This window comes from Trypanosoma melophagium (genome assembly GCF_022059095.1).
Source record: "Trypanosoma melophagium isolate St. Kilda chromosome Unknown ctg15segment0, whole genome shotgun sequence".
In the NCBI taxonomy this organism is placed as follows: Eukaryota; Euglenozoa; class Kinetoplastea; order Trypanosomatida; family Trypanosomatidae; genus Trypanosoma; species Trypanosoma melophagium.
Window position 1 is genome coordinate 1 of NW_027125143.1, and position 11,536 is coordinate 11,536.

The 11,536-nt window shown below is 40.6% G+C and overlaps 8 protein-coding genes across 8 annotated transcripts; 6 read left to right on the plus strand and 2 right to left on the minus strand.

The window, feature by feature from the left end:
- Positions 1-17: 17 nt before the first annotated feature.
- Positions 18-527, minus strand: LSM04_000567 (uncharacterized protein; the record flags this gene model as incomplete). Its single annotated transcript, XM_067338309.1, has 1 exon — positions 18-527. A coding segment is annotated over one exon (510 nt), but the record flags the coding sequence as incomplete, so codon positions are not given.
- A 257-nt stretch (positions 528-784) lies between these two features.
- LSM04_009643 (uncharacterized protein) lies at positions 785-1,078 on the plus strand (the record flags this gene model as incomplete). The annotated part of the gene is made up of 1 exon (XM_067338310.1): positions 785-1,078. The coding sequence occupies one exon, from the start codon at positions 785-787 to the stop codon at positions 1,076-1,078; it is 294 nt and encodes a 97-aa protein (XP_067193816.1).
- Positions 1,079-2,584: 1,506 nt separating this feature from the next.
- On the minus strand, positions 2,585-3,743 carry LSM04_008966 (Glycoside hydrolase family 20; the record flags this gene model as incomplete). Its single annotated transcript, XM_067338311.1, has 2 exons — positions 2,585-3,596; positions 3,739-3,743. The coding sequence occupies 2 exons, from the start codon at positions 3,741-3,743 to the stop codon at positions 2,585-2,587; spliced, it is 1,017 nt and encodes a 338-aa protein (XP_067193803.1).
- On the plus strand, positions 3,301-3,573 carry LSM04_006827 (uncharacterized protein; the record flags this gene model as incomplete). Its single annotated transcript, XM_067338312.1, has 1 exon — positions 3,301-3,573. The coding sequence occupies one exon, from the start codon at positions 3,301-3,303 to the stop codon at positions 3,571-3,573; it is 273 nt and encodes a 90-aa protein (XP_067193770.1).
- Positions 3,744-6,203: 2,460 nt separating the features above from the next.
- On the plus strand, positions 6,204-7,187 carry LSM04_003726 (uncharacterized protein; the record flags this gene model as incomplete). The annotated part of the gene is made up of 2 exons (XM_067338313.1): positions 6,204-6,634; positions 6,824-7,187. The coding sequence occupies 2 exons, from the start codon at positions 6,204-6,206 to the stop codon at positions 7,185-7,187; spliced, it is 795 nt and encodes a 264-aa protein (XP_067193715.1).
- A 248-nt stretch (positions 7,188-7,435) lies between these two features.
- Positions 7,436-8,347, plus strand: LSM04_007507 (RNA recognition motif domain; the record flags this gene model as incomplete). The annotated part of the gene is made up of 1 exon (XM_067338314.1): positions 7,436-8,347. The coding sequence occupies one exon, from the start codon at positions 7,436-7,438 to the stop codon at positions 8,345-8,347; it is 912 nt and encodes a 303-aa protein (XP_067193785.1).
- Positions 8,348-9,264: 917 nt separating this feature from the next.
- LSM04_002395 (Ribosomal protein L44e) lies at positions 9,265-9,585 on the plus strand (the record flags this gene model as incomplete). Its single annotated transcript, XM_067338315.1, has 1 exon — positions 9,265-9,585. The coding sequence occupies one exon, from the start codon at positions 9,265-9,267 to the stop codon at positions 9,583-9,585; it is 321 nt and encodes a 106-aa protein (XP_067193686.1).
- A 239-nt stretch (positions 9,586-9,824) lies between these two features.
- Positions 9,825-11,453, plus strand: LSM04_001402 (Chaperonin Cpn60/TCP-1 family; the record flags this gene model as incomplete). The annotated part of the gene is made up of 1 exon (XM_067338316.1): positions 9,825-11,453. One exon carries the CDS (start codon positions 9,825-9,827, stop codon positions 11,451-11,453), a length of 1,629 nt encoding a protein of 542 aa, XP_067193665.1.
- Between the last annotated feature and the right edge of the window lie 83 nt (positions 11,454-11,536).

Consider the following 11,536-nt stretch of genomic DNA (forward strand, 5'->3'; position numbering starts at 1 on the left):
CCACTGTTTACCTTCACGCGCGGGCACCCACTGTATGGGCACTTCACTAGAAACACATTCTTCATTCCAGTCACATTCGAACCCGTCATTGCATCCTGAAACAAAATTTTGTTGCCCCCAACAGTGTTCATATACAGTGTGGTCAACACCAGCACATTCACCTCGAGGGGAACTGCACCCCACCGCAGGTAGTGGCCTCGCCATCCCCTCGCTGTTAAGCACAGTGAATAGTGCCCACGCAAAGGAAGGGATATAGGAGTCGTCAAATTGTAGCACCCAGCAGCAGCAGTGCAGTGTGTTGCAATGTCCTCACAGTCTGACTGAGGGGGAACCAGCAGGTAGTTCTGAATGTCATTGGTATTTGGGAAGTTTGTCTCCAACATGGCCTTCAACCCATAATAGGCACTGTTGGAAGTAAATGATGCTCTTGTTTCCCCAGAATCCACAAAGTTCATGGTGAATTTATTAGATATTGGCTTATTTGCAGGAAGTTCAGTCGTAGAAAAACGTGTAATGACAACACTCATACTCCCTGAAACAGCTCCAGTGATCGCCACAAATGCAATGAGATTTGTTCCATTCACAAGAGAAGCTGGCCATCCAGAAATAAGTCTTCCTTCAGGAGTGTAATACCCAGCTGTCAGAGTCAAGTTACTCAGAGAACTGACATTATCCACCTCACAGTAGTATGTTTTTTGACTGGGGTAGATTACCACACTAGGAAAGCAACTGGTAATGGTTGTTAAAATACCATTTGTGTCAGCAGCTTCGGCATAGCAGAGAAATGGGTTTGGCCCAAACAGTAGCCATAACACCACAAGGACATGCAGCACCCGTTGCAACGACAGCCTTTGATGCAACAGTGATGTCGTTCTATTCTTCTCACTCACTCATCGAGGCCGTGTTCCAGATGCCCCAGAATGCTCAGAGGGCATCACGTTGTGTGTGTCGTTACGCACGTAGTACGCTTCTTGCACGTCACAAGACTGCAGCTGCATTGATTGTACTCTTCCTGTGTTCACCAGCTCCATTATGCTGCCTGGTTTGTTTGATTACTTCGTGGTGGTGGTTTGCTTGAGGCTATTCTGTGGAGGAAGGAAAAGACGGAAAGCAGTCAAGAGGTGAATTGCACTGCAAATACAGATGAAGGACACTAGTATCGTAGAAATTAAAAAAAAAATCTCTCATTCCCTCACACCTTAATAGCAACTATAAACCAGGAAACAATAAAAAAATAAACAGAATCCTCCACTGGTCCTTATCGTACCCACAAAATGAATGCCGTACAAGAGTCTCAAATCAATACACCAACACCTTGTAGAATTTACAAAACACACACACACATACACATCTATAAATCATTAGTGGATCTCACCACAATAGAGCTTGAATGTACAGAGTCTCCTTTTGTCAGAGAGTGCAATCTGCCTTTCATATCAAAAACTTACAGTGATGTGCACAGGCACATATCTACAAAAAAAGAGAATTGTTTGCCAAATAATTCATCCTTTGTGCTGACGTCTTGCCATCATTAAGAGTGGATGCAAGCTGTGGAACCTCCGAGACGGCTCGTCCCACACCTTTATTATCTTCTCCCTCCGCTTGAATACTTCTCTTTCGACTGTGGCAGCAACAAATGGTCACGCCAATGATGGCAACAAGAGGCAGTAGAGGAAAGGAAACAAACATAACACTAGGGAAGGCATCGTCACTGTCACAATAATCAGAAGCGAAAAATAAAAATCAAAAATATAGCATTCTCGCAACGTCGCCGAGGATAAAGAAAACGGTTGTCGTGATACCAAAGGCAAAGATCCAAAAAAGTCCCTTCCGCTGAAAGCAGCAAGACAATCATAAAAAGATCATGCTGAGAATGAATGCTACCACTGCAAAGATCAGAAAAAGTATCGCCTAAGTTTCTCTATCACCTCTAGGAGTCACCAATGCTTATCAAAAACAAGATGCCCACAGAACCAAAAGTGTAACATCACCACCGAGAAGATTAAATAGAAGCAGTAAAAGAAAAATATTGCAACGGTGGTTAAAGATCACCATATTTTTTTTTCTTTGCTTCGCTAACAGAGTACACCCCCATTAAGAATTAACTCGAAAAAAAAACAATGGACACAAGAAAAGAAAATAAATACATATAATTGAGTATTCTTTCCTTTTCCACCCACTGTAATCGAGCACGGCATGCACAGAGACAAACAAACATCTCTCAGACTTCTATGCTGAGACCAAAAACCCATAGCAAGACAACACACCGATCCGGAAACGTAAACCAAATTAGCCCGTCCAGCCGAACATTTCACTGCCGTGGTTCACAGAGAATCAAGAGGTATGTAGGCTGCAAAGATCATTGCAAAGTCACGTCTCTCCGTCATAATCCTTTATAAGTATAAAACAACAACCAACCAATCTCAGCTCCTCGGGACGCAAGATACACATCCACCTACACTACAGGAAATGATATAACACACAACAGCAAATGGAAATTCTCTCGAGAAAAAATGAAGCTCACTTTGCTATCTTCTTCCCTGCTCTTTTCTCCCACACACACACACAAGTGTGTCCCCTATCATTATTCTCTTTGACAGAACTCAAAAAACCACCAAAAAAAAAAGAATGAAAGAAAAACGCGCGCCATCGCGTAGTCGCGCACCTCCTCCATGTCCTTGATGCTGAACCGCTCAGCAGGGGAGAAGGCACCGTGCTCTGCAAGCTGCGGGCACTTCTTGCTCTCCATAGGGAACGAGTGTGCATCCGTGATGTGCCAGTGCAGGACGTTCAACTTTGCGTATGTCAGTGAGTCGATGATCTGCTTGAGCACGGGAACAGGGTAGAAGTGCCGGCTTGTATCCACCAGCACTCCACGATGCGAGAAGCGTGGAAAGTCATCCACACGCCACGGTGCGTGGTGCAGCTCGTACTGACGCGAGCTGTAGTTGAACGAAATCAGTTGTGAAAGTGTCTCCAAGCCGTGGTAGCAGCCGTAGATCTCCTCGCACTCCACCATGATGCCGTCCACGCTGGCTGACAGTCGGTACGCCTCAGAGACACCAAGCTGCAGTGGCACAGACACGTTCCGCACGCACACGGCGACCACTGACACCGCACGCACGCCTTCACCAAGCTCACCTCTGCGGTGTGTAAAGGTCCGTTTCACAAATCGGTCAAACGAACTGGTCAGCTTCTCAGAAGAGCCGCATTTGGAGAAGAGCCGCATATTTGCACCATCGATCACAACAGTCTCTGTGCCGTTCGTGTAGTTCTGCGGCATCGGCCAGACAGGCGGAAATGCCGCATGCACGGCGCGAGCAGCGCAAAGCGCCCCAAAAAAAGTCACTCTCCCGGGACGCTTCTCGCCAACCCTCCTGGGGCATTCGGTGGGCGCCTCTGCCGGCGACCCGTCGTGCGTGGGATTTTTGCCCGGGGACCCTCTCCATCGCTGAAACGCTGGCGGTCCGGGCGTCGCGTTCTCTGGTGTTGCGGCGGTTGTCCCTTTGTTTTTCTGGATGGTGCTGTGGGGTCTGGTGCCTCCTGGCCCCGGATCCCCCGGTGTTCCCTTGAAGCGCGGAATCGCCGCGCCTTTTCTTGCCCAGGAGGGTCGGGTGCGCCGAGGTGTCCCGAAGAGAATGGTGTGGTTTTTTTTTATTCCTTTTTGAGGGCCTTGGTTTTTTATTTTTTTTTTGGTGAGTTTGGGAAAGGAATGCTCTAATGTTTAGTTTGGTAAACATCATCATACTTTTTTTTTCTTTATCAGTGTGTGGTTGTTGTTGAATAGGGTTGATATAGAAAAAAAACCCACTCAATATGTCTTCTTTTGTCCTGCACAGGGGAGTGTGTTAAAAGGGGGCTTTTAACGTTTCCCTTTTTCTCAGTATTGATAATGAATTGATGGATGAAGCTTTTTTCATATTTTTTGATTAAAACACAATGAGTGGGAAATACAAAACGGGAAAATATTAGGCGGAGGTTTCTGTTTTCTTTTTTTCTTCTTTGTATATGAAGTAAGGTGTGGAGCATCCTTTCCTGATATGTTGTGTGCGTGTCTGTTCTTGGCGATATCGATTTGAATATATATATATATATATATATATCACGTTTGATTTTCAGTTCAGGTGTTGGGCTCAGTGTCCTGTTCTATTGGTGGACCATTTGCTCTATGTCATGAGGTCACTGTTCTTCTAGGGAAATTGCTTTTTGTTTGATGGAAACTGTATACTTGAACTCTGAAACTCTTTTCGTATCCCATGTTTTGGGTTTTATTCTTATTCTTATTATTATTATTATTATTATTATTATTATTATTATTATTATTATTATTATTATTATTATTATTTATTTTTATTTTTTTGCTAAAATATATTGTGAAGAAATAAACTGATAAATGCCTTTTAAGGGCCTGTTGTTGTGGTTTTTTTTTGATTTATGCTTACTATAGTGAGTGGATGACATTCAATTTCGTATTCGTTTAATGAACGAAAAGAAATTTTTTTTTGTGTTGGGTTTGACTCTATGTAGAAAGCTCTCTTGTTTTTTTTGTTGGTTTTTCTACGCGAAGAAAATTCCCTGTGCATTCTTGCTGAAGTTGTTGTGCCTTTTTTTATTGGACATTAATGTGGTTGCGTTCTGCATGAAAGAAGGTGCTCCGGGAATTTTTCTGCAATTGCTTCCTTTTCTATTCTGCTATATATTTTTTACTTCTTTTTGTTGCTTGAGGAAGTGTGTTCTACCCTTCTATATATATATATATATATATATATATATATATATTTGGCAATGTTGCTCTTTTGATTGTGCTTTAGCGGTGCTTGCAGGAGTTCAAGCTATTGCTGCTTTTGTATCTTTTTTTTCTGTGTGTGGGGGTGTCGGGTTTGATAATGGTGTATTGAGAGCCGTTTTTTTTTTTCTCTTTTCTTGATGATTTCTTCAATACCAATTTAAGTGTTTCAGGACTTTGTTTTGTAATATTATGGTTTTTGACATTTTTTTTTTTTTTGATTCTATGGTTTGGGGTTATGTTTGTGCTGTTATGACTTTTAAAAAGGGGAGGTCTTTATGTCGTTCGTCTGGTGAAATGTGGTTTTTCCTTTTGGTGATGCTGTATCTAAGTGATTGAAACTGATTATGCTAGTTTCTTGAAAAGTGTTGGAATGAATGTGTGACAAGGTGAGGCCAAATAAATAAGGTGGGGGATTCTTTCTATTTACTCCCTTTTTGCTTTACCCATAGTTTCTTTCTTCGTAGGAGATGACTACGTTGAAAGTTCGTGATTGGTTTTTTTTTTTTTATCACAGTCACACCCCACCACACTACCTTTCTATGAAGAGGGTTCCAGCGGTTACGGTATCCCCCAAAAATCCCCCACTTCGTAGAGTAATCGATGAACTCTGGTATCATAAATTTGTTTTATTAACTACCTGGTTCTAGAAGGAAAGAACTATTGGCAAGGATATAATATTTTTAGAGTGATGACATTAAAAGTATCTCTTAATTATTTTCTTTTGATTGTTATTTCTTTTATGTGCAGAGAAAAAATGGCAAAATGCTGAATTCAGGTGTATATCTGCGATTTGTTTTTTATTCCGTGTGCTCTAGTTTGGTGTCTTGAGTTTTGGAGATTAATTATGTTAGTGTTTCGTTTTTTTTTTTTTCTTTGGTGGTAGTGTGTGTGTGTGTGTTTCTGTTTCTACCGCTTTTTTTTCCGTTGACGATGTTTTTTTTTTTCATTTTCTTTTCGTTTTTTTTTCTTAAGCCATTTTTTTTTTTTTTTTTGGGGGGGGGGGAGAAGGTTGAATTTGAGTTAATGTTTGTCATTGATTTTTTTTCTTTGGCGTCACACAGTTAGTGTGCGGCTTATTTCTCTCTTTACTGCTCCCGTGATCTGGGGTATTGTTATTACTATTATTATTATTATTATTATTATTATTATTATTATTATTATTATTATTTGATTCAACTGCGGAAGGTATGCGTTTTTTTTTTTTTTTTCTGCATATATGGGTGTAGTCTTCTCGTATTGTACCTCTCTTGCCTATCATAGTGACTAGGATTCCTCAATATCTGCAGTGGGACACTTTTTTTTGTTTTTCACATTTAGTAGAATGGTTTCTTCTCAATTTTAACCGAATCCTTTCAAAAAGGATATTTGTAAGAAGTGCCGAAAGAGTAAGTCGTCGCATGCAAATGTTTCAGTTATGGTATCCGCGTTGCCCCCATGCTCAAATTTCAAGGCAAATCCTTTTAAACATGATCTTTGCGTAACTTGTCAGCAGTCGAAACACTTGCATAATCAAGATAAACGGGTTACCCCTAATACCGTGCAGGTATCCTTATTTGAAGAAACAAAGCTAGCTGCTTGTAATGAATATAGAGAGCATGCATTTAAGCAGGATATCTGCTTAAATTGTGGTCAAAAAAAGATTTACATTGTTTTTTTTTTTTTTTTGCGATCTGCGGTGGCTCGGTATGTTGATCCCGTTTCGATTTCCCCACGAAAAAAAATAACTAGAGCACTTGAAGGAAAGTCTGTTCCTGTTTGTGATTCTTCAGAGGGTGTTGTCCTTGGTAAGAAAAAACAACTATTGCAAGCGAATTATACCAAAATACGTTTGCTGAAAGTCTGGATGTGTCTCAGAAACAAGAATCTTTACGATTTTTTCTTCGGATTTTCGTGAACATGCATTTAGACGTAACTATTGTGTTAATTGCAGAAAAATGAAGGAGTCTCATAATAACGCTGCACAAGTCAGTCATGCGGCGCAAGAAGCTACCATTGCAGATATTGGCTTGAATAATGATGTGCATTTAGAAAGAGGGAAAAAAAAAATAATGTTGCTACCGCGAAGAAATCTTCTGTCCGTTTGCCACCGAAGGTTCCATTGACAAAGACTGTAAATGATGAAAAGTCAAGTGAAAGTGAAAGTGAGGCTATTATAAAGGAAGGTTGCGTGCACATATTACCTTTGGCATCCTCGGCGGGTTTGGAACAAGGTCATGAAGTTACTGTGGACCATACAACCACCAGAATTGGGTTATTTGATCCAGCTAAACGTGGACATTACGGCAAGTTTCGATTGGATGGTCGGAGTTTGGGAAGTGATGAGAATGCTGACAGTGAACTTATTTTGTCAACGAATTTGCAGAAGACGAGGGTTCCCAAAGATTTATTTGAGCAGTGAAGTTTGCTATATATATTGATTGACTTGCTTTTATGAATGATATACTGTTGGTATAGTAGGTTCTAAATGGTATCTAACACGAACGATGCTGTTTTTTTTTTTTTTTTAAGCAACTCTAAATAACGTGTTTTTGTATTTTTCTTCTTTGGTTATACCTGACACGATCAGTATTTTATGTTATTGAAGTGAATGAATGTTTTTTTTTTTTGTTGTTGTTGTTGTTGTTCTCTTTAGATTGTTAAATGGACATGTCAAAGGGCAAACCACAGATCCCACAATCAGGGTGCTGTAGCGTCTACGTTGCAAATATACCTCCCTCCGTTGATAGTGGGCAATTGCGAAAGTTTTTTTCACATGTTGGAACAGTTCTGCACGTAAAGCTACTTCTTGATATTGCAACAGGAGTTTCACGCGGTGTAGCTTTCTTGATGTTTGAAAGTATTGATGTGGCAAACAAAGCAGTTCAATTGATGAACGGAGTTGTTATGGACAACAGTGTTTTGCAAGTTCGGCTCTCCGAAAAAAGTTCTGTGCACTCATGTCTGGATTCACATGTGAACTCTAATATTGTCTACATACGTAATGTTCCCCAAGACATAAGTCCGGAGATGGTGCGACGATATTGTGAAAATCATTTTGGACCAGTGGAACAAGTCTCTTTTCATCCACAATCACATTTCTTGGGGGGACCATCGCCCTGTAACATGGTGTTTGTGCACTTTTCCTCCATAAGTGACGCATGCAAGTGTGTAGAGGGAATGGATGGAAAGGCTCCTTTCCCATTTCCATACCAACCCCATCCGTTTACTGTGGCAAAGATGATTGAAGATGTTAATATTGAAAAAAGAAAGTCAATTATCCTTCGTGAACGAAGACCGATTCTTTCCACTGGGCAACTACAGGGTGCAATTCCAGCTCCCGTAACTTCACCACCGTTTTCATACATTAATCCAACAAATGCAAAAACAGTGATTTTTGATACTCCCCCTCAACTTGTTCAACCAACTCTGGCAGTTTCTCCGATAGTATTGTATCAGAGCAATGAAAGTTTTCTCACAGTCTTACCTACACAGTTAATGTCTCCTGATACACATTTTTTACCCCAAACTTGCATTTCTACCGCATGTGATGCAAAACAATTTTTTCTTTTTTCCATTTAATTGTCTCGTGTGCTTCCAGAGACTGCTACAATTTAAAACATTTTTTTTTTCTTTAGTAGGTAAAATGGGAGAGGGGGCTTAAAATTTCTTTAAAAATTTGCTCTATGATTTGAACGGGTGTTTGATCGAAACAAAGGCTCTATGTGATGAATACGTTTTTACACAGGTTTTCTTGGTTTTTTTTTTTTTTAATCTTCGGAGGTATGCACTGAAGAAACCATTCGTAGCCCTGTGAGGTTTCAAAACAGGTGTTTTTTTTTTTAATGTCGGAATATCTGTTTTTTTTTTTATCTTTTTGGACGCAAAATAAAACTAAAAAAACAACAACTAAAACAGAACGAATGTAGTGATCTCTCTTTTTTGTTGGTATCCTCTTTTATTCTAGGATTAAAGCCGTTCTTGTTGACTTTTTTTTTTGCTCGAGACAACCTTTTGCTTAATCGTCTTCATTCTGCTCGTTTGGAATGTTTCATGTTTTAAAGCGTCACGTCGATGAATGTGGTGTAAAGGGACCTAAAGGCACTGTCTGTGAAATCTATCTAGCAGTTTTTTCTTTGCCGTGAGGAAAATCTTTTTTTTCTGTGTTTTTTTTTTTTATTTGAGAGTTTCTATAGCTGAGTAACGAAAGGTACATATGTATCTTTCGTTCATTTATTTTGCAGGTCTCGTCTTTTTTTATTGTTTTTTTTTTTTTTTTTTGGGGGGGGGGGGGGATTGGTGGGTGCTGACGTGTGCTAATAAATGAAGAAGGCTTCTAGTTGGCAGTGCTGTGTTTTCTGTTAATCTTGGATCGTCGTCTAGACAAAATTCTTTCTTTTTATCATATTTTAAATTTTATTTTCCTTTTCTTTTTTATTATTATTATTCTCCCCTCTTTCTTTCTTTCTTTCTTTCTCGTTGTGCGTCAAGTAGCCAGGATGGTGAACTACCCGAAGAAGAAGACAATGCACTGCCCTGATGAGCGCTGCAACGCTCATAAGAGCTTTAAAGTTGTGCAGTACAAGGCAGGCAAAGCTCGCCTCTATGCCCGCGGTAAGCGCCGTTACGACCGCAAGCAGTCTGGTTATGGTGGTCAGACAAAGCCCATTTTCCACAAGAAAGCAAAGACCACAAAGAAGATTGTCCTGAAGCTCCAGTGCTCTAACTGCAAGTCGATTATTCAGAATGTTCTCAAGCGCACAAAGCACTTTGAGCTGAACGACAAGAAGAAGACTGGTAACAAGGATCCCACCTGGTAGATTCGTCATTTTTTCTGGCTTCATTTTTTTTTTTTAGAGCTATTAATATATTTTATATTTCTATTCTCTTACAGGTAACTATCGCATAAGACAAGGTGAATGTGTATTAAACCTATATTTCTAACCTATTTTACTTACTCTTTTAATTGTCTTACCCCTTTCCTTTATTACTTTCATGTTGTGCTTGTATCTTAAGGATTTGAAAGATCTCGAAACAACAGCAACAATAACAAAAAGGAATGTCTAATTTGGCTTACATCAACCCTGGAGGAAGACAAGCTCGAAAAGCTAGCGCCCTGGAGATAAATATGGTTGCTGCTCGTGGCCTCCAGGAGGTACTAAAGACAAATTTGGGACCAAGAGGAACGATGAAAATGCTTGTTTCGGGGGCTGGTTTAATTAAAATTACAAAGGACGGTAACACCCTTTTAGGAGAAATGCAAATTCAGCATCCCACTGCAGCCTTGATAGCGCGTGCAGCGACTGCCATTGATGATATTACTGGTGATGGTACCACAAGTACGGTTCTTGTAATTGGTGAAATGATGCGGCAATGTGAAAGATACATTCAAGATGGACTTCATCCCCGTATTTTAACAGAAGGCTTTCGTCTGGCTCGTGAAGAGGCATTACGGTTTCTTGAAGAGAGTATTTGTAAGTTTTCTGCTGAGGAGCAACGTGAGTTTTTGACAAATGTGGCTCGTTCTGTGCTTTCTACTAAAGTTGGTGCACATATGTCAGAACACCTTGCAGAGGCTGTTGTCGATGCTGTCCTTGCGATTGTTCCTTCCGATGGGAAGCCTATTGATTTACACATGATTGAAATAATGCACATGAGGCATCGACTGAGTACAGACACTCGTTTTGTAAACGGTATTGTTTTGGATCACGGTGGCCGCAATGATGATATGCCAAAATATCTTGAGAATGCGTACATTTTGACCTGCAATGTTTCCCTTGAGTACGAAAGAAGTGAACTTAATACAGGATTTTACTTTAAAGATCCAGAAGAAAAGGCCCGTATGGTTGCCGCAGAGCGAAAGGTAACTGACAATCGCGTTCGGGATATTATTGCCCTTAAGAAGCAAGTGTGCACTAAGGAAAACAAACGCACTTTTGTTGTAATTAACCAAAAGGGAATTGACGGTATCGCTCTAGAAATGCTGTCAAAGGAAGGTATCTTGGCTCTTCGACGTGCTAAGCGCCGCAACATGGAGCGTCTCGTTTTAGCTTGTGGGGGCGAAGCTGTGAACACAACTGAAAATCTCACACCTGAAGTGCTTGGAGAGGCTGGTCGCGTACAAGAATTTACTCTTGGAGATGATAAATACACATATGTTGAAGATGTCAGTAAAGGACAAAGCTGTACTCTTGTTGTCAAGGGACCCAATGATCATACCATTGCACAGATCAAGGATGCCATTCGAGATGGCCTTCGATCCGTTAAGAACGCGTATGAAAGTGGAGGTGTTGTTCCTGGTGCTGGTGGGTTTGAAGTGGCCCTTCACGATCGTTTGATCCGTTTTGCTGACACTGTCACAGGAAAGCAGAAAATTGGAGTGCGTGCATATGCTGACGCTATGCTTGTCACACCGAAGACTTTGGCAGAGAACTCAGGTCTTGATGTTCAGCAGTGTCTCATTTCTCTACAAGAAGCCAGTCGTGCCGCACGTTTGCAGAATCGATGGGTAGGACTTCGTCTCGATACAGGAGGTGTAGTTGATCCCCTGGCAGCTGGTATACTGGATAATGTAATCGTGAAAAAGAGTATTATAGAGACTACGGGTGATATTGTTGCCCAACTGCTCTTGGTGGACGAAATTATGAAGGCTGGGCGTCGTGGCGCAGGTGGTCCCCCGCCACAGTAAAGCGTTTTTATCTTTTAAAGACTCTTTTTCATATTATTTTTAACAAGAAAAAAAAGATACTAAAATGGGGTTTAAACATAATA